The sequence below is a fragment of the Drosophila willistoni genome, assembly GCF_018902025.1.
Source record: "Drosophila willistoni isolate 14030-0811.24 chromosome XL unlocalized genomic scaffold, UCI_dwil_1.1 Seg142, whole genome shotgun sequence".
Taxonomy (NCBI): Eukaryota; Metazoa; Arthropoda; class Insecta; order Diptera; family Drosophilidae; genus Drosophila; species Drosophila willistoni.
This window is the reverse complement of record NW_025814053.1, coordinates 2,952,458-2,970,783: the sequence shown is the minus strand read 5'-3', so window position 1 is coordinate 2,970,783 and position 18,326 is coordinate 2,952,458. Positions and strand designations below refer to the sequence as shown.

The 18,326-nt window shown below is 31.1% G+C and overlaps 1 protein-coding gene across 3 annotated transcripts in view; it reads right to left on the bottom strand.

Moving 5' to 3' along the window:
- Nucleotides 1–681: 681 nt before the first annotated feature.
- The window catches only part of LOC6652939 (potassium voltage-gated channel protein Shaker), a 118,352-nt gene continuing 100,707 nt past the window's right edge, over nucleotides 682–18,326 (bottom strand). Inside the window, exons 4-12 of one of the 3 annotated variants that reach the window (XM_023181334.2) lie at nucleotides 18,022–18,118; nucleotides 16,269–16,464; nucleotides 16,059–16,180; nucleotides 15,634–15,787; nucleotides 14,806–14,977; nucleotides 6,032–6,161; nucleotides 3,662–3,852; nucleotides 2,037–2,423; nucleotides 682–792 (exon numbers count right to left, since the gene is read on the bottom strand). In XM_023181334.2, the coding sequence (XP_023037102.1) occupies nucleotides 2,044–2,423; nucleotides 3,662–3,852; nucleotides 6,032–6,161; nucleotides 14,806–14,977; nucleotides 15,634–15,787; nucleotides 16,059–16,180; nucleotides 16,269–16,464; nucleotides 18,022–18,118 (1,442 nt within the window). In that variant the 3' untranslated portion in view covers nucleotides 682–792; nucleotides 2,037–2,043. Of the gene's footprint in view, nucleotides 793–1,632; nucleotides 2,424–3,661; nucleotides 3,853–6,031; nucleotides 6,162–7,700; nucleotides 7,831–14,805; nucleotides 14,978–15,633; nucleotides 15,788–16,058; nucleotides 16,181–16,268; nucleotides 16,465–18,021; nucleotides 18,119–18,326 lie in introns of those variants that run through there. The other 2 variants (XM_023181335.2, XM_047011640.1) reach the window with 2 other exon arrangements.

Sequence of the window (18,326 nt, the reverse complement as noted above, 5' to 3'; positions counted from 1 at the left end):
TATGTGTTATGTACACTCATATTCTTTTCGGTTCAAGGGGGAATTTGTTCTACACATTTTCTTTTGGTTAGCTATTTTTCTTTTCTGAATTGAATTACTTAGCAATAGAAGTTGTTTTTGGTTTTCGTTAAAGCTTTAGTTGGTTTTCTTTTTATTAATTAATGCTGCTGTATGTGTGTGTGTGTGTGTATGTATATGAGTGTATGCTTGTGTGTGTATGTATACGTTGGATATTTTAATTTATTTTAATTTTTTTATTGTATATACACTTGAAATTTTGTTCTTCCATTATTGGAATTACGTTTTAATTCGAATTATTAATAAAAAATAAAAAAACACAAAAAGTAAACCAAAAAACAATGTTGACATTATTTTATTGGTTTTATTCGATGTTTTTTTTTTTATTTAAATATATATTTTAGTTTAGTTTTGTTTTTATTATTAATTTATTTTAATTATATTAGGTTATTAATTGTTTATTAATTTAATAAATTATACATACAATATTATAATTATTTTTATATGGGTTCCTCATCTTTGTCTGTTTTCTTTGGTATTTTATTTCTTTAAATTTGAATTAGATTTAGCCATACATTAAATTGGTTGTTCTTTTTTTTTTGTTTTGTTTTTCTTTTTGTTATTTGTTCTACTTATATTAAATTAAATATATATAAACAGGTTCATTTTGTTGTTGTTGTTGATGTTGTTGTTGTTGCTGTTGCTTGTAGTCATTTCTGGCAGCCATTTTAACAATTGTCAAGGCCAAATTGGTAACACTTAACGTCTTTTGTACTAGTTTATTTAAATATAGGTATATATATCGATATCGATAATTTATACGTAAATATACATTAAGGTCGAGACATAGATATAGACATAGATTATACATATAGATATAGATATTTATATATATTCATGACCCGGGGGCATGGGGGTAGCGAACAAAAAAGCACATGGAACACAAAATGATAAGAAGAGAGAAGGAGGAGAGCGAGCGAGCGCGCATCACGTGGAGAGAGAAAAGAGAAAATAGTTTTTAATGCTAATAAAAATCCATATTATTGTAATTTTAATCAGTTTAAAAATATATATACTTTGTGTTGAGCTAACACTAATTATGAGTCAATCGTTTGTCTTCACTCAACATTTTTAGTGTAAACTCTTCACCATTAATTGAAATTTGTTTCAGTGTAAACATACAGATATAAAAATACATGTCTGGGAGTGACAGAGAAAGGTAGCGAGACAGACAGAGAGAGAGAGAGAGAGAGTAGGTGAGTGAATAAAGGATAGGATAGGATTTAACTATATAACTATATAGTTCTTGTTTCATCCAGTATAATGTGTTGTATTTATAGTGTTATTTGTATTGAACATCCCTTGAGGCTAGTCCTCAAGTAACTTTAAGTAATTAAAAGTCATACATAATTAATTCGGAAATTGACTTCGTCGGACCCGAAATTCTAACCTTTTCTCGATTTTAGTCCTTGACAAAATCGATGTTTGGCAATAATTGACAACATTTGTTCTTCTAGCAAATTGAGTAATTTCAAAAAACATACGACTGAATGTTTTTCGACTGAAATAAAGACGAGTTCACAAAAGTTAAAAAAAATAACATTCAGTAAATTTAAATTGAAGACGTGTCTTCAATAACCTGAGCTCAAGGAACTCGATGGTGAAGTTCGTTTATTTTTCTTAAGCATTGCTTTCGAGATATTCGCTCATGATTGAAATATCTATATACATAGCTTAAAATATTTTGAAATCGATTGAGGGAAATAGAACAGGCCTCGGAATAGTTATCATTCAGATAAGGCAACTAATAGGAATACATGGCATTTGACTGCAATGCCATCGCCTGATTGAAACTTATGGGTAAAACTTGAGTTTATAGTATTCTGAGTTGTATGTGGGTTTTGTATGTGTAGCGATAGGTTAGTGTGTGTGTGTCTATGTGAGTGGGTGTGTGGCAAGGTGAGCCAAGATTAAGAAGATTATGACATTTGTGCAGTCGACTGGCCCAGTAAACTTACCCAGTAGTCAAACGTCGGTCTCGATACTAACAGCCAAAGCATTATTATGCCTCAAGGTGAGGCTGCTGCTGCCGGCACCGGCAGCTGCTGCTGCTGCTGCTGCAGCTACTGTAATGGACTGTTGTTGCTGCTGCTGCTGTTGCTGTTGCTGTTGGTAGAGATGTTGCTGCTTATCGAGGGAGGTGGACGCTGGCTGCTGCTGCGGCGGCGGCGGCGGCGGTGGCTGAGGCGGCTGCAGCTGCATTTGCGTGGCTCCTAAAAATGGAGCTGCCGTACTACTACGTCCAGGATGCGTTTCAGTTAGTCCTGGTGTCGATTCAACACCATCATCCAAATCCATCATATCCGATGAGGACTCAGATAACGATGATTTCTTCATGTGTTGACCTACTTGGTAGTGTTATGTTATTGTTGGTTTTAGTGTTGCAGTTGTTTCAGTGTTTGTGGTGTGTGGAATGGATGGATGGGCGGATGGGTGGATGGTTGGGTTGGATGAGGATCGGAGTATGATGGGTAATTTTTTTTTTTTTTTGGATTGGAACGAGATTTACATAATACAATTGGTATTTGATTCGGGTTTTGGGTTTAGGTTTGATTTCGTTATTTTATTTGATTTTTTCGACGGAATAAAGAGAGAAACAAAATAGAAGAGAGAGTGTGAGAGAGAGAAGAAGAGAGAAAGAGAAGATCACACATACAGTTGTAATGCAATTCAATTACAAAAAAGCTTCTTTTTGTTTGTCTTTTTTTTTGTTTTTTTTTTGTTTTTTTTTGTTTTACAATTATACACAAAACACAGAGTACGTGAACACATTATTTGTTTGTATGTGTATGCAGTTATCTATCAATTTGAATCATCATTTTTCTGTGCATTTAGAATGATGATGATTGCTTCGTATTGATGATGATGAATGTTGTTGCCGGTATTCTCAGTACAAGGCAAGATCACCCATATCGTCAATCAATAGTTTGGGTATACTTGGTTTCATTTTTTTTCTTGTGATTACCCAGCCGCATTTGATTCTTTCTTCGTAAATGTTTCTATTTTTATTCGGCTTAAAACTGAGAGGTCTATTTAGGTGGATTAGATAGATGGTGGGTACGGTGGGAGTGGTTGGTTGGTAGGGTGGGTGGGTAGAATGAATGTAAGATATGGGTAACGTGTGGTTACTAGCACAAGTCACTATAGTTCCCCTACTCGTTACTGGTACTAGCCGACGAGTACAAGCAACGAGTACAGCGAGTACAGCGAGTGTGGCAACGACAAGTTACCAAATGATGCGCACAAATAGTACAAGTGGCCAAACTAGACGGTATTTGCAACTAGTACATGCTACCAGCACGACGGGGACGAGTAATCAACAGCGAGTAACGAGTACACAAGTTGCATTACTCGTTCGAGCAGCTTGCTGACATACGGATGTACCAATGCGCAATAGCGTCCCACGAGCTTAACTGGCGAATACAATATCCGTAGATGCGTATATGTGTGCGTGTATGTATATAGTAGTTTATATAGGTATGTAGTATGGATTGTCAGTACGAGAGAGTTTTGTTTTATGGCTCTACAACACAAAAACACAAACCTACACAAAATTCGGATTTTTGGCAGTGTTCGAACTTACCTAATGTACCTGGCAAGTATGGACAACTAGTAACATGATTAAAGTTTTGGCTCTGCATCTCCTCCTGATCCGTTTCGCGGTGATAGAAGTAATTGAAATTACTGACGATAACCGGTACAGGCAGTGCGATTGTCAGTACACCAGCAATGGCACACAGTGATCCCACAATTTTGCCCCAAACGCCGACGGGTCTGTTTTTTTGTTTGTTGTTTGTTTTGTTCCCGATTATTGTTGTTGTATTATTAACATTATCATTTAGGTTTATTTAGTAGTTGTTGTTATATATATATATTTCATTTCATTTTATTCGAATTCGATCGATTTTCGCAATTATCAAATTTATTCATCAATATTTTCATTCGTATATCAAACGAGTTAGAATTTCGGTTGTTGTTTTTTGTTTTTTGTTTTCGGTTTTGTTTTATTTTTTTTTTGGGTTTTTTTTTTGTTGGTAGATTTGTTGTTGTAATTTAGTGATTCCGCATTCATTTTGCATTACATTTTGATTTGAGGCCAGTTTTTGGTTTATAAATATTATTGTCAGATTTATTTTTTTGTGCGTATAAATACATATATATATATATATATTTGTCGTCGATTTTGAATTGCGTTTTATTTGGGGATTTTTGATTTTGGTCATTTTTTTTTGTGGGTTTTAGATTTTGTTTATGTTTTGATTTTGGTTTTTGATTTGAGATATATAAATATATATTTTTTGTTTATATATATATAGATATATATATATTTTTTTTGTTTTGTTTGGTATTTTTGGATGAAGCGAGCGATGTTAACGATATAAATAAAATGAAAATACAAATATATAAGAAATGTAAAGTAAAAATTTGGTATTTTCTTTGGTTTTTGTTTTTGCATTTGGTAATATTTTTTTGTTTTTTTTTTTTTTTTTTGTTTTGGCAAAATCATAGGCATTAGAAAAACTATAGGTAAGTAAGTATGTTTATATATATTCATATACATATAGAGAGAAAGTACATATATGTAAGTATGTAATATTCTTTTGTTATTAGGCATTTAGTCTAGATAAGATTAAAATTAAATAAAACCATTTGTTTTTGTTTTTTTTTTGACTTGGCACAACACTTAGAAGGAGTAGTAGCGTACTGAGAGTGTAGAGGGGGGAAGGGGAAGTCTTATGGCTGTGTAGTTAAAGATATTTATATATACATACAGCTATTACATATAACATAATTATTTTATAAGTGCGGCGGAGAAGAGAAACACAGAGAGAGAAAAGAGACACAGCACAGTTTTTGGTGATGGGCGGGGAAAAAGTGCGGAATAAATTTGTCGCTGCAGGTGTAAAATAAGTTCGTGATCTGGAATTGGGTGGGGAACTTAGATGGGAGGTTAAGCTCAGGCTTAATACACAAGAGGAGCACCTATGGTTTGGGTATTGGCTAAATAAATATATCGGTGATTGTTTCTGTGTGTGCAGATGTGGGTGTAAATGGATTTGTGTGCATGTGTGTGTGTGATGGAGCTGTTCGCTTAACTGGAGCATGCAAACATGCGAATGAAACGATAAGTTTCCATTATCGCATTAGAGATGAGAGAGATGATGGAATGGAACATGCTGCAATTATTTTGATTTTAACACAGTTTCTGTTCTTCTCTTATTTGTTTCAGCCATGTTTATGTGGGTGTCTGAATATGTATGTGTAGGTGTGTTCTTGTTATTATTTTGTTTCATTTGTTGTGGTTTTTCTTTTTCTAAACAACGACACAACTTTACATTGATATTTTTTTGGTTTTTTTGGTGGTTTCAAAAGAATTCAATATGTTAAATAAATATCGCAAATGGCAAATGCAAATAAAAAGTTGAAGGCAAATACGACACGGCACCTTTTTGCTTTAGCTAAGCCATTTTGTAAAATGAAACTTATCGAAATGAAATGAGAAACAAATACAAATCAAAACGGAATGAGTTACATGAAAAGAATCTAAACGAACACACAGCTCAGCGAGTTAAAACTAAATCATAGGAGTTAGAGGGGAGTTAAGGATAGTTTATAGTAATATATAAACGACAATTAGAAATACAAAATCAAAGTTTACATATGACAAATTTTTACAAGACAATTCAGCTTGGTTCTTTGCATATATATTAATATTTTGCGTTTTTTTTTAGGTTTAGGTTTCTTTTTTCTTTTTTTTTTTCTTTTTGCTTAGTTAGTTAGTTACAACAGAACGCAAAAACGAAACGAAAGAAATTGAAATAAAAAACTCGTGGACGAGTAAGAAATCAACATAACTCTTTTCGAGCGGCAAATTAAACTAACTAAAGTTTCGATAATCGAAAAGTATAAATCATAATTGTTAAAGGTTATAGAATTGTATAGATTTGCATACGTCATGTCACCATATCCAACGGTGGTCATGGTAACGACTGCCCACCAAAATGCATCGGGTATGGACTTAAAGAAGGAATTTTCGCTTCCAGCTTCCGCAAAATAAACCGCCGATGAGAAGAGAACGACGCCTATAAAAAAGTTGGATGGAAGAATTTGCATTTCATATTTCCGAAATGGTATAAAAAATATATATTGTTTGTTTTTTTTTTTTTTGAGTTTGTAGCTTATTAACAAATATCAGAGGTGTTTTTGTATTTAAAAACAAACAAAAAAACGGAAACCAAAATAACATTTTTTTCATTTTTAAGTTTTGTTCAAATAAAAAAATTAATATCAAAAGTTTTTTTGTTTTTTTTTGTTTTTTTTTGTTTTGTATAAGTCTGTTAATAGTGTTTGGATTGTCGATAAGTCAGTCTGTTTATCCATGTTATGTATTTAGTATGTACTTAACTCGGGAGGGGCGGGGCACTGTTATTACTACTACCAAGACGATAATATCATATGGAAACGATTCGAAACGAAAAGGAACGAGACGATCCAAAGCGGAACGAAACAGTATTGAAGGTTCCTTGTGTTCAGTTAATTATTTTGAATTTCTTGTTGTGTTGATATTCCCAAGCAGAATTCGAATGATATATTCTGGGCGGTTGAAAAGGAAACAACAAACACAAATTTAACATAAATCTTGTAGTTTCTGGTGGGCTGCACTTTCTGTTGGCCAAGAAATATGGTGATATATATGTACGATTATATATGGATATATATCCAACCATTTTGGTTGGTCTACATTAAACAAAAGCTTTTCAAAATAAAACATGCCAATAAAATGGGATTTAAATGAATGAAACAAAACAATTAAAATTTAAGCAAATCAGTAAATTTACTAAAAACAGAGAGAGAGAGAGAGAGAGGGAGAGAGAGGGAGAGCTCTAAGAAGAGATGGAAAGTGGGGAAATTTCTCTATATTTTGGGATCGAATCAAGCAAACTAGCAAATACAATAAACACACACACACACACACACACACACACACACACACACACACACACACACACACACACACACACACACACACACACACACACACACACACACACACACACACACACACGCACACAAAATATATAATTTGCGCACAACTGTACTAGCAGTCAGTTCTTCTATCCCAAAGAAGGTTGAAAAATTTCAAATCTTTTGCTTGGCTTTTGGGTTATTTTTGTTTATTTTTTTTTTCTTGTGGAAAGAGCCAAATATTATATATACAATTTCAGGATTGATATAGTAAAAAACAACAAAAAAACACACCAAAACACTTAAAGTGATACGAATAGAGGAAGACAGAGAGAGAGAGAGAGAGAGAGAGAGAGAGCGAGGGAGAGAGATATAAGGTTATAGAATTAGGTGAATTATACACAATGCTTTCGTTTTTTTTATCCACTGTACAACATTTAAGATGGTTAACAGAAATAGAAATAGAGAGAGAGACATTAAGAACAAGAGAGTGAGAGATCTAGGATTAGCTTCAAGTAGCAGATTTTGGATATCAGCGAAAGCTTTTCTTTATGTAAATACTAATATATATTATTATATATATATAGGTATGTGTATATATTTGTAACGTTGTTGCTTCTGTTGCTCTTGATATTGATTGGTTTTTGGCTATATACCTCATATCACCATATCCCACCGTAGTCATGGTCACAACAGCCCACCAGAAGCCATCGGGTATGGACTTGAAAAACGAACTGTCGCTGCCGGCTTCCGCAAAATAAACCGCTGATGAGAATAGGACCACGCCTATATATACACAATATATAGAGATCGTTTTCAATTATCAGATTGATTCGAAAAAAAAACAATGAAACACAAACAATTTGAAAATTAGAAAATGATTTTACACAACAAAAAGGGTTGATGCTTTTATTTTTATGTATTTATATACGAAATAGTATACTTAATTTCTGCTTGGGAATAAATTTTGTTATAAACAATATGTATGCATGTATTGTATATGCACGCATATGTATGTGTAAGTAGGTAGTAAGTAGTACTATAGACCCTAACCCCCTCCCCATCCCATCCCAATACATCACATACATACATATGTTTGTTCAACAAAAACAAAAAATGAAATTCGTTAAGAACAAAAAAGAAACGTTTCAAATAAGTGTGTATATATATTATACATATATGTATTTATATATATGTATATATAGATATATAAAGAAGAGACAGTGTGAATAATATATAAAGATAGGAGATAGTTATATGTTTATGTATGTATGTATGTTTCGAGTCTGTGTCTAGGTGTATGGCATGTATGTGTGTGTGTGTATATATATTTCTATATACAGCACAAGTGATGTTGCTGCTGTTGTGTTTAATGTGTTAAAAGTCGACTGCATTTTTGCTTTGATTTACCTTTTAAAACAACTACAAGATATACGTACATAAAAACTATTTCTTTTATCATTTTTTGTTTGTTTTTGATTTTGCTTGTTATAAATACAGTTCTGTTTTTTTTTTTTGAAAATTATTATTATTTTTTTGTTTTAATTGAATAGAATTGATTTGACTTGTGCACAGAAACTATAAAACGAGAGAGAGAGGTGTAACAAAAGTTGTATGAAGAATGTTTTCGTATACCCTTGCAAATGACAAATATATGTAGTAATTGTATGTCAATACAAAGTGGGCGATTTTCTAAACTTAAGCATAAAGTTAAGAATATTTTATGATGTGTATTATATGATAATACCAATGGCTTTTGCTCGTAAGCAGTCAGTAGGAAATATAATTGTTTGTGTCCATAAACTTGCAGTTTATAAAATATTACTACATGACTGCACATGGGGGTGCCGAGCCGTTTTTTGGGCACTTAATTCAAAAATGTATGTTTAACAATAATTTTCAGTCTCATCGGAATGCGTGAGGTAATAGACAATGGGCGTGGCCTCCATGGTCAAAAAACCGTATTTTGCCCAAAAAAGTATGCTAAGTATCTCATTAAACATAATATTCTCTTCAAATCTAGGGCCAAGATTCATAGAAAAATCTAGAAAATGTTCTTTAAGTTGATCAATATCATTATCAGCATAAGTAATATATACACTTGAAGCAAGCAACTGGTTCTGTCGGCCGTGCAATGCGTGAAATGCTTTTGAAAGCTTTTTTCTGGGCTTAAAGAGAAAATCTAGGGATCTGAACATCCATATTTTTATGCGAAAATCTGCGATTCTATTGTTCTTATTGGCGTGACGGTTTGGCTTATATGTATAGCAACCAGGAACTGTGTCGACTGGTTAATAGTTACATTTTTGAGAAAATAAGAAAATCGTTGCATACTTTGTGGAAAATTCATAATTTGTTCACTTAAGCTAGTAAGTAATAATGAAAGAAATTGGCTTCATACTGAACAATACATATCATATAAGTATGCTATTTAGCTTTTAACATTTTGTTAAAGTAAAAAAGTAAAAGACATATTCAAAGGAACAGAGTCCAAGAAATAAATGTTAACCTTGTCAAGTATGACAAGTTTCCCAATGGTAACTACGTTTTTATTTTTGTTTTTTATTTTTATTATTGTATTTATGCCTACAAAATTCACAAAATCGCCCACTTTGGGAAGAAATGTTGGTTTTTTTTTTTTTAGTAGAAACCATTCATTGATTGAGAAACTTTATTACAATTAAAGTGAAATGAGGACAAATTCCTTAATAATACAGGCCAACATGATTTTTGATGACTTTAATTTGAGTAAGAACTAAATTCTTTGTCTGTCACGTCGACATTTTTTAAAATGGGGTTGGAAAATGGGCATATATAGAGAGTCAAAGGATATCCTGAATAAATGTATATAATTAGAGTATCCTGTTAAAGAAACATGGCTCTTGTTTGCAAACTTTACTAATAAACAATTTTTTTGGTGGAAGAGATTTTACTAATTCTTTAAAAATTTCTTTTACTTTCTAGAATCTACTTTTTGTTCAAATTTTTTACATTTTAGAAGTATCCCTTTGATATTTTGGAAGTTGTTTCAAATACCTAATTTATTAATAATGTTTTGGCATAATATTATGTTTTGATTATACAATGAAATATCGCAAATACGTTAAATTTAAATAATTTCAACACATTTGACCAATTATTATACACTTTTTTGTGAATTCAAAAAAGTCGGCCTGTGTAATCGATAATAGCTCATTCAGAGAATAATGTCCATCTGATAATTAGATTGACTTTAATTTATTGAAATTTCAAAAGATAATTAAAAGCTGATCGGAGTTTTCAGATCCAAAATTTACTTATTATATTTACATATATGGATTCTCTCTCTTGGTGGATAGCTTTTCATTGAAGTCAGTGACTTGGAGAGGCAATCAAGGGTATAGAAACTTCGGCATGCCAAAGTTCATTTAGTGTTTTTCCTTTTTTTCTTTTTGTATTGAAAGATTTCGTCTGTTTTGTTTGATCTATTTGATGTGTATGCAAGTAAGTATGTATGTATGTATGTTTGTTATGAGTGTTTATGAGTGTGATAGTCTAAAATAGATTGCAAAATATTACAAATTGTAAATGAAAATCATTCGAATGTGTGTATGTTTGTTTAATTGTTGCTGTTTGTTTGTTTGTTTGTTTGTGTGTGAAGGTGGAGAGTTAAGTTAAGACGAGAAATGTTTGTCTATTTTATAGAGAAAAATCGATAATCATATCGATTTAAGTTAGTAATTCTACTTGATTGTTGCAACTCACTAGATTTATGGCATTTAAGGATTTTGTTGTTGCTGTTGTTAATTGTTATATATATATATATATATATATTTATATGGAGACTATCTAAAGATTGTATGTTTGTATGTAGTTTTACACTTTTGTACATTTACAATATACATATGTTATATGTTAATATCATCAGTTATACGTATCTATGTATATATAGTTAGTTATAGTTATAGTATATAAATACTTGGTATTCTACACTACGGCAAGACAAATTATAATGAATAAAAATATTGTTTAAAGAAAATTAGGTGAACTCATGGTAAGTATGTATATGGAAAGTGACACAGTCAATTAAAAGACACAACCTCCTCCACATTTTTAGGCACAGCTTACCTCAATAGAATCATAATAGACGATTACCCAAAGTCTATCACGTAATCTATAGTTATTTTTGTATGCCTTTGCCCTTCGAAACGAACAACTACTGTTTTTTTTTTTTTACATTTTGAAAATGTTTTATGAAGTGAATGTAATGTTTCCTACGAAATGATGTCATGGAGTATATGGAGTATGGAAATATGGTTTTCCTTTTGTATAGTCATTTTTTAAAATATATTTTTTCAATTAGTTTTTTCTTCAAAAAAGGGAAACTCATTAAAGTTCGTGTCAAGATACTAAACAAACATATAATAAGGGAAATTGATCGATTTTAAAAAATTCAGAATAACCATAATTATAGTTAAGATCAAGAAGCAGGAAAAGACATTAAACAATTGACTTTGTGCAATTGCTAAGAACTAAAACAAACATAAATTTGCAATCCTTTGTAGCCAAAACTTTGCTAACACGTGTTAACAAGAACTATTTGGGTCAAAATGACAGAATCAAAAGTCTGACAACATATTTTTATCAAGTGAATTTTTGTTAAAGACTGATCTTATGGCCTTCGTGTTGTTTTGTTTGGTAAGGATTGTTATTATTGGTATTTCAGAACTGGACCTACGATTGACATCAACTTGCTAAGATATGAAAGTGGCAGGTTGTAGTAGTACACATGTATTTTTTTATGTGTATGATATAAATAGTTTTTCTTGAAGTGATGAGAGAGGTTCGAATAGGCTAGACTAAACTATAGAGTGCATGTTTTGTATTTAGTTTAACTAGAAGTTATTTTATTATACAAAATGCTAAACACACATACACATATATACATGTACGTATATATGCATATATATATATAAGACATATATATATATATATATATATATATATGCATATGTACATATATGCATGTAGGTATCTGTACAATTGAGCGGTAAAATTACCCGCATTTCCATTAGGTTAAGGCTCTAAACATATTACACAAGAAACAACGCAACAAAATGAAACCCAATACAAAACTTAACACAAACTAATTGTAAGTTATACATACATATATATATATATATATATATATATATATATATGTATATACATATATTTATGTATATATAGATATATATATATATAGTTATTTAATTAAATAATAGAAAATACAAAGAAACCAACAACTTTACAACGGACATCAAAAAAAGGCAACGTAGATGTAGTTTTACAATAGAATTTTGTTTGTTTGTACAGTTACGGTTACGGTTACGGTTAACGGTTACGGTTACAACTTTCAATATATGTATATGTTAACACAAAAACAACGTGAACAACAATAGAACAGAAACGAAATGAAAAACGGAAAGCATATATTGAACATGTATAAATATATTTATTGAAATATTTGCATATTGCATATTGTTGTTATCCTAAAAGTTGTTTTTCCATTTCATTTCCTTTATATTTGGACAAATTGGAACGCCAAGAAGTTTGCCAATTTTAAGGCATGTCGGTTTGAGTGAAATGCAGTTTGTGCAAGAATATTAAGAAATGTCAAAACTGAAAGTTATAGAGATATATGTAAATATATAAAGAACGAAAGTTTAAGTTAAGTATACATAGATATATTTATATATAATTTATATGTATGAAGATAGAGTGAGAGATATAGAGAGAAAGAAAGAAAGATAAATTGAATAGAATAGGAGAAAATATATGTATGAATATAGACAAAAAAATAGAAGGATTTTGCAACAAAATATCTGCATGGACGCCTTAAAATTGCCAACGACTTGGACGCATGGGGCATTTTATAAAAAGCATTTCGATTTTCACTTTTTACTTTGTCAGAGTATATCAGGAGTAATAGACTAAAATTCGAGTACATATTGGACACTGCTGGCTTCTTTTTGTTTTATAAATATTTCTAGCCAAAAAAAAGGAACGACAAACCAAATATAATGAAATTAATAGGCATATTTAAGTATACATATTTTAGATATATATATATATGGTTTTGATTATATCAAAAACAAAATTGTAAATTCCAAAATAATTCATTATACTGAGTCCCAAAATATATTACCTACTTATCGCTAAATAAATATTTAGTGTAAGACAATTATTAATTATATTATTGTATAGAATAAGCAATTTGTGAGCAAGTACAGTCAGTGAGCATTCTCTTAATGATCGTTAACTGAAAACGGCTCAATGGAAGCAGTATCGATTGGCGATAATGGGCAACAATTGCACATTTCCAAGTGATCGATAACTCACATAAGTTGTCTACAATTGCCTTGGTAATGGGCAACAATTGCACATTTCCAAGTGATCGATAACTCACATGAGTTGTCTACAATTGCCTTGGTACATACGATATTTAGAATTGTTTTCTGCTTTTGTAAAGACTGGAACCGTTGTAGAAAATTGACAGCATGATGCTAATTGGTAGAAATTAATTAATGGACTGTAAGTGTCCTGGTTGAGGATCAGTCAAAATGTTTTATTCATCGATCGAGAACTTTAAATGCTTCTCAAAGATCATCTAAATATATTGAAGAAGTGCACTGACTGTACTTACTTAAGTCTAACGTTTTGGGAATGAGGCTAAATGTCTGTTGTATTACTTGTTGCTCGGTTTAACTGATTTGTGTATGTGTTGGGTTTTTTGTTTTTGGTAGTGGTAACTCTAAGTATTTTTTAGTTAATTTTATTTAAGATAAGTTTTGCGGTAAGTTTTTCGTTTTTCGGGGTTGAGCTAACTTTTGGGTTGTTTTTTTTTTTTAATGTTTTTGGTAGACATAAAATACTGTTTGATACTTGTAATAATAGCATAAACTATACATTTATATTTATGTAGATATATATATATTACGAATTTTACTGAGATAGCATACGCTATATAAGTAAGTTTTCAGTTATGAATTTTCACTTTGTTCCCGATCCCCTAGAGCATCTATTATTATTATTATTAAATTAGGTATATGTATATGTATGTATGGTTGGGTATATGTTTATGTAGTATATTGTATGGATTTGTATTTTGTAATTGTCCTATTATTCGTATATCGTATTTCTTTGGCATTGTTTTTGTGGGTTAACGTAAATAACAATTAAAAGAACAAAAGTTTGTGTTAAGAAGCATATTTTCTTGTTTACTTTTTATTTGTTTGATTTTGATATTTTTGAAAGATTTTCTTTTTTTTTGTTTTGGCTTTTAAGCTGATTAAATTTGAATTTCTTTTTGATTGGTTGATGAGAGTTAGAGTTAGGAAGTAAAAAGGATAGGGATATGGACAAATGATGATTACATAGTGATAACGAAAATGTGCTTGTTGGTTACTTAAAGGAGATATCAAGATAGGCATATATCTGTATATTGTACAAATAATATATTTCCTTTCTGTATGTATTTTTTGTGGTTGTTTTAAGTATTCGCTTTAACCCTCTCGGTCTGTGATGGTGTATTTGAAGGTGTCGCAGTCTGTTTTGTTTGTTTGTTTGTTTTAAGTTAGGTATATATTTTTTGTTGGTATTGTTTGAGCATATAAAAGAGTAGTAAGTAGTTCATTGACTGTATTTTTGGTATTTGTTTGCTTGTTGTGGTGTTTTGTTTGTTTGGCTTTTTTTTAAATTGTTTTTGTTTTGTTTTTGTGGTTGTTGTTGTTTGAAACTTACCTATAAATAAGAAAAATATAAGTAAACCTAATTCCCGCATTGAGGCTTTCAGAGTTCGTCCTAATATTTGTAAACCCTTCGAATGCCTAGATAACTTAAATATTCGAAATACTCGAACTAATCGTATCACTCGTAATATTGCCAAGGACATAGCCTGATTCGATGACTTGTCCTAAAAATTTTAAATTATTTTTTGTTTATATATATATATATATATAGAAGATTTTTTTTGCTTTGTTTATATATATATATATTGTTTATATATATATATATATATATATATAGATTGATATATATATATATGGGGTAGGTATATGTAAAAGTATGTGTATATAATTTATAGAGTTAGATAGATGCATGATTATATATAAATATATATTGAAAAATATATATATAAGCAAGAGTATTTTTTTTTTTGTTTGGGTGTTAGTAATAAATTTACAACAATGATTCATTTTAGGATTTTTTCTTCTTTTTAATACAAAAAGCAAATAGCGAAAACTTTAACATAATTTCGAATGAGTTTCAGATGAACAATGAAATAATACAAAACGTAGATTCTTAAAAGGTTCAAATAAAAAGGGCAGGCAAACTGATAAATCATGGTATTTAAATATAGATGAGCAAACAGAAATTGCATTTGATTTATTTTGTTTTTTTTTGGTTTTTTTTTTTTTTTTTGTGATTGATGTTTTAATGAGTATTTTGTTGGTTAATTGATTGCATGTTAAAGATTTTGTTTTTCATTTTTCTTGATTGTGATTGTTGATAATACATATTTATTTTCTTTGTGGTTTTTGGAGTTTTGGCCAAACAAAAATCTCATACCTGTGGACTGACTGGCGCTTTTGGAAGATTTAATGTATCCTCCTCTTCGGCAACGACAGTCGCTAGTGTTATAAAGTACGGAATGATGGCGATTATGTCGATAACATTCATGACATCCCTGCAGAAATTTAATTTGTTCGGACATGCGAGGAACCTGGTGAACAGATCGAAATTCGAGAGACAGAAAGACACAAATCGATGATGAAATGTCGCGCAATAATAAGTATATATATGTAAGTACATAGTAATGTGAAGAATTTCATATAATATTGACAAATTTTGCAAAGACCAATCAATGTTGGGATGGGAGTTGCAGCCGGCGGCAGCTTTACAACAGAGATAAGAGGATCTTCTAATTGCTGGTAGCTCTGGGAGACTGGTTTTGAAAATATATTGGTGGCTTTTGGGTGTTCACTTATAGTTACCTGACAGTTAGTTCAAATGTAAACCAAATAATACATAATGTTTCTATAAGGAAGAAAGGATCTGTGATGTCAGGCACCTCGTCTTCCTCGATTTTTGTGCCATTTGTTGTTGTATTGAACACCTAAGCGAAATTGAAAGTTCAAATAGATGGATAAAGTGTTTTGATTCAATGCCGGTGTAGAAATAGTGTAAGATTTAGTCTTAGTCACCTTGTAATGCTTAAATTCGGGTAATGTTTCTAGACAAAATATAACAATTGATAGCAATATAACAAATACACTAATTATGGCTACAACTCTGGCGGCTTGCGAACTTTCTGGATACTCAAAGAGTAACCAGACTTTTCTTTGTTTCTCATTATCCGGTAATGGTCTTTCTTCCTCTTTAATAAAGCCTTCATCCTCTCTGTGGAAAGAATGCAAAAGATAAACGTAATTAGCAAAAATAGAATAATCAATCAAACTGCCAAAGGCATATGACATCATCATTTTTAGATTAAATTAAGTACATATTTTAATATTGTATGTTAAACAGATATGTGTTGGTGTGTTTTCAATCTCTTGTGCATCGTTTTGCCAAATTCTCATATGGCAGCAGCAGTTAATATAAGCTTTAACTAGTATTTAATATGGCTAAATTTCTTCTCAATGAGCAGTGTAAGTTTATATATATGTATATTTGTAAATGTATATGTGTGTATATATGTGTGGATATGCTTTTAGTATGGTGTGACCAAAAAACCGGCATGTTTTAAATGCATAAATCTTATCTTGGCTTTGCTTCAACCAGGCTTCAACTTTCCAACTTGGTATGTATGTATTTATCAAACGTTGCCAATTGGGCTTAAACTTGTGCAAATTGATTGACATCTTCTGCTTCTGGTATCATCTTCTTCGCACACATTTGCGCATCAGGATCATCATCATCATCATCATTTTGTTCTTGTCTTCTTTATCTTTAATGCCAACGGCATACCGGCCACACTGACCCTCTGTTTCGCCGTATCAACAAAATTTTAAGCTGGTGGTCAAGTGATTAACTTCAACTTTTTATATTTTGCTTTTGTTGGTTGGCCGCCAAAAAGTTTTTCATGTCGGCTCTCTTGTCTGTATTTTTACGTCTGTTTGCTTGTCTATCTATCTGTGTGTGTCTGTGTATGATTGTGTGTCTAAGGAAAAAGAATTTCCCGGCACAAGTTGCCGAAAATATGTTGAACATTTAATAAATTTCCTACTACTGTTCAGACAAATGCATTGTCATTAATTGCACAAATAAATTGTTTGTTTATATAAAAAAATTTCTCCAAAAATTTAAGTAATTTGGCCTTTTTGCAACAGTTTAGCATTTTGATTACAATCGTAGTTACAATCAATCTCAATATCATTAGTAAAGCTGGCACACCCTGCGTATACGTAATGCTCTGTTATATTTTGCCTAATGCAATAAAATAATTGAAACAACTAACAAAACAATTAACAAAACAATGTTTAACTGTTTTATTTTAAGTTGGTTTATAATTTGTGGAAAATGGTTTTTGTAGACCAAAATACAATGAAAATTGATTTGGTATTGGCCCAACAAAGTAGGCTACGATTTTTTACATAACGTTTTCAACTCGTCATGCCTGCTTAGATTTGTATTTAGTTGTCTGTTATTCTTGTATGTATTTTGTTAGTGTATTTGTGTCCTTGTCTTATGTCTGTGTATTGTATGCAGTGTTGCCTGCCTCATTATTATTCTTATTATAATTATAATCAGCTGATTAAATAAAATGAATTTTGCTGCTACCAATAAGAAAAGAAAAACGAAAATCAACAAACTTGCAAGTTAATTTTGCATTTAATTGTTTAATTTGTTTTTAGTTTTGTTTTGTTTTGTTTAGGGGGAACGTTTTAATGTGAGTAGGAGGTAGGGGAAGGTAGGTGGGTAGGTGAATAGAGGGGGTGGGCAACACATGCTTACCTGAATTTATTAATTGCTTGATCACCTAATTCATAAAATTTTATTTCTTCACTAAATACGTCTAAAGGGACATTGACCGGTCTCCGAAGTCGGCCACCTGTAAAGCGATCGTCAAGAGTATGGCAAGTTGGTATCGGTGTGTATGTGTGTGTGCATGTGAGTGAGTAAGTGATGTGATAGGTTATTACGTTTCAAATAGTTAAATTAGGTCATTTGTTTTCGTTTTTGTGTTTTTTTTTATGTGTTTCATTTTTGGAGTTACGGAAGAGAAGAGAAAAAATTGACAATTGTTAGCAATAATCATT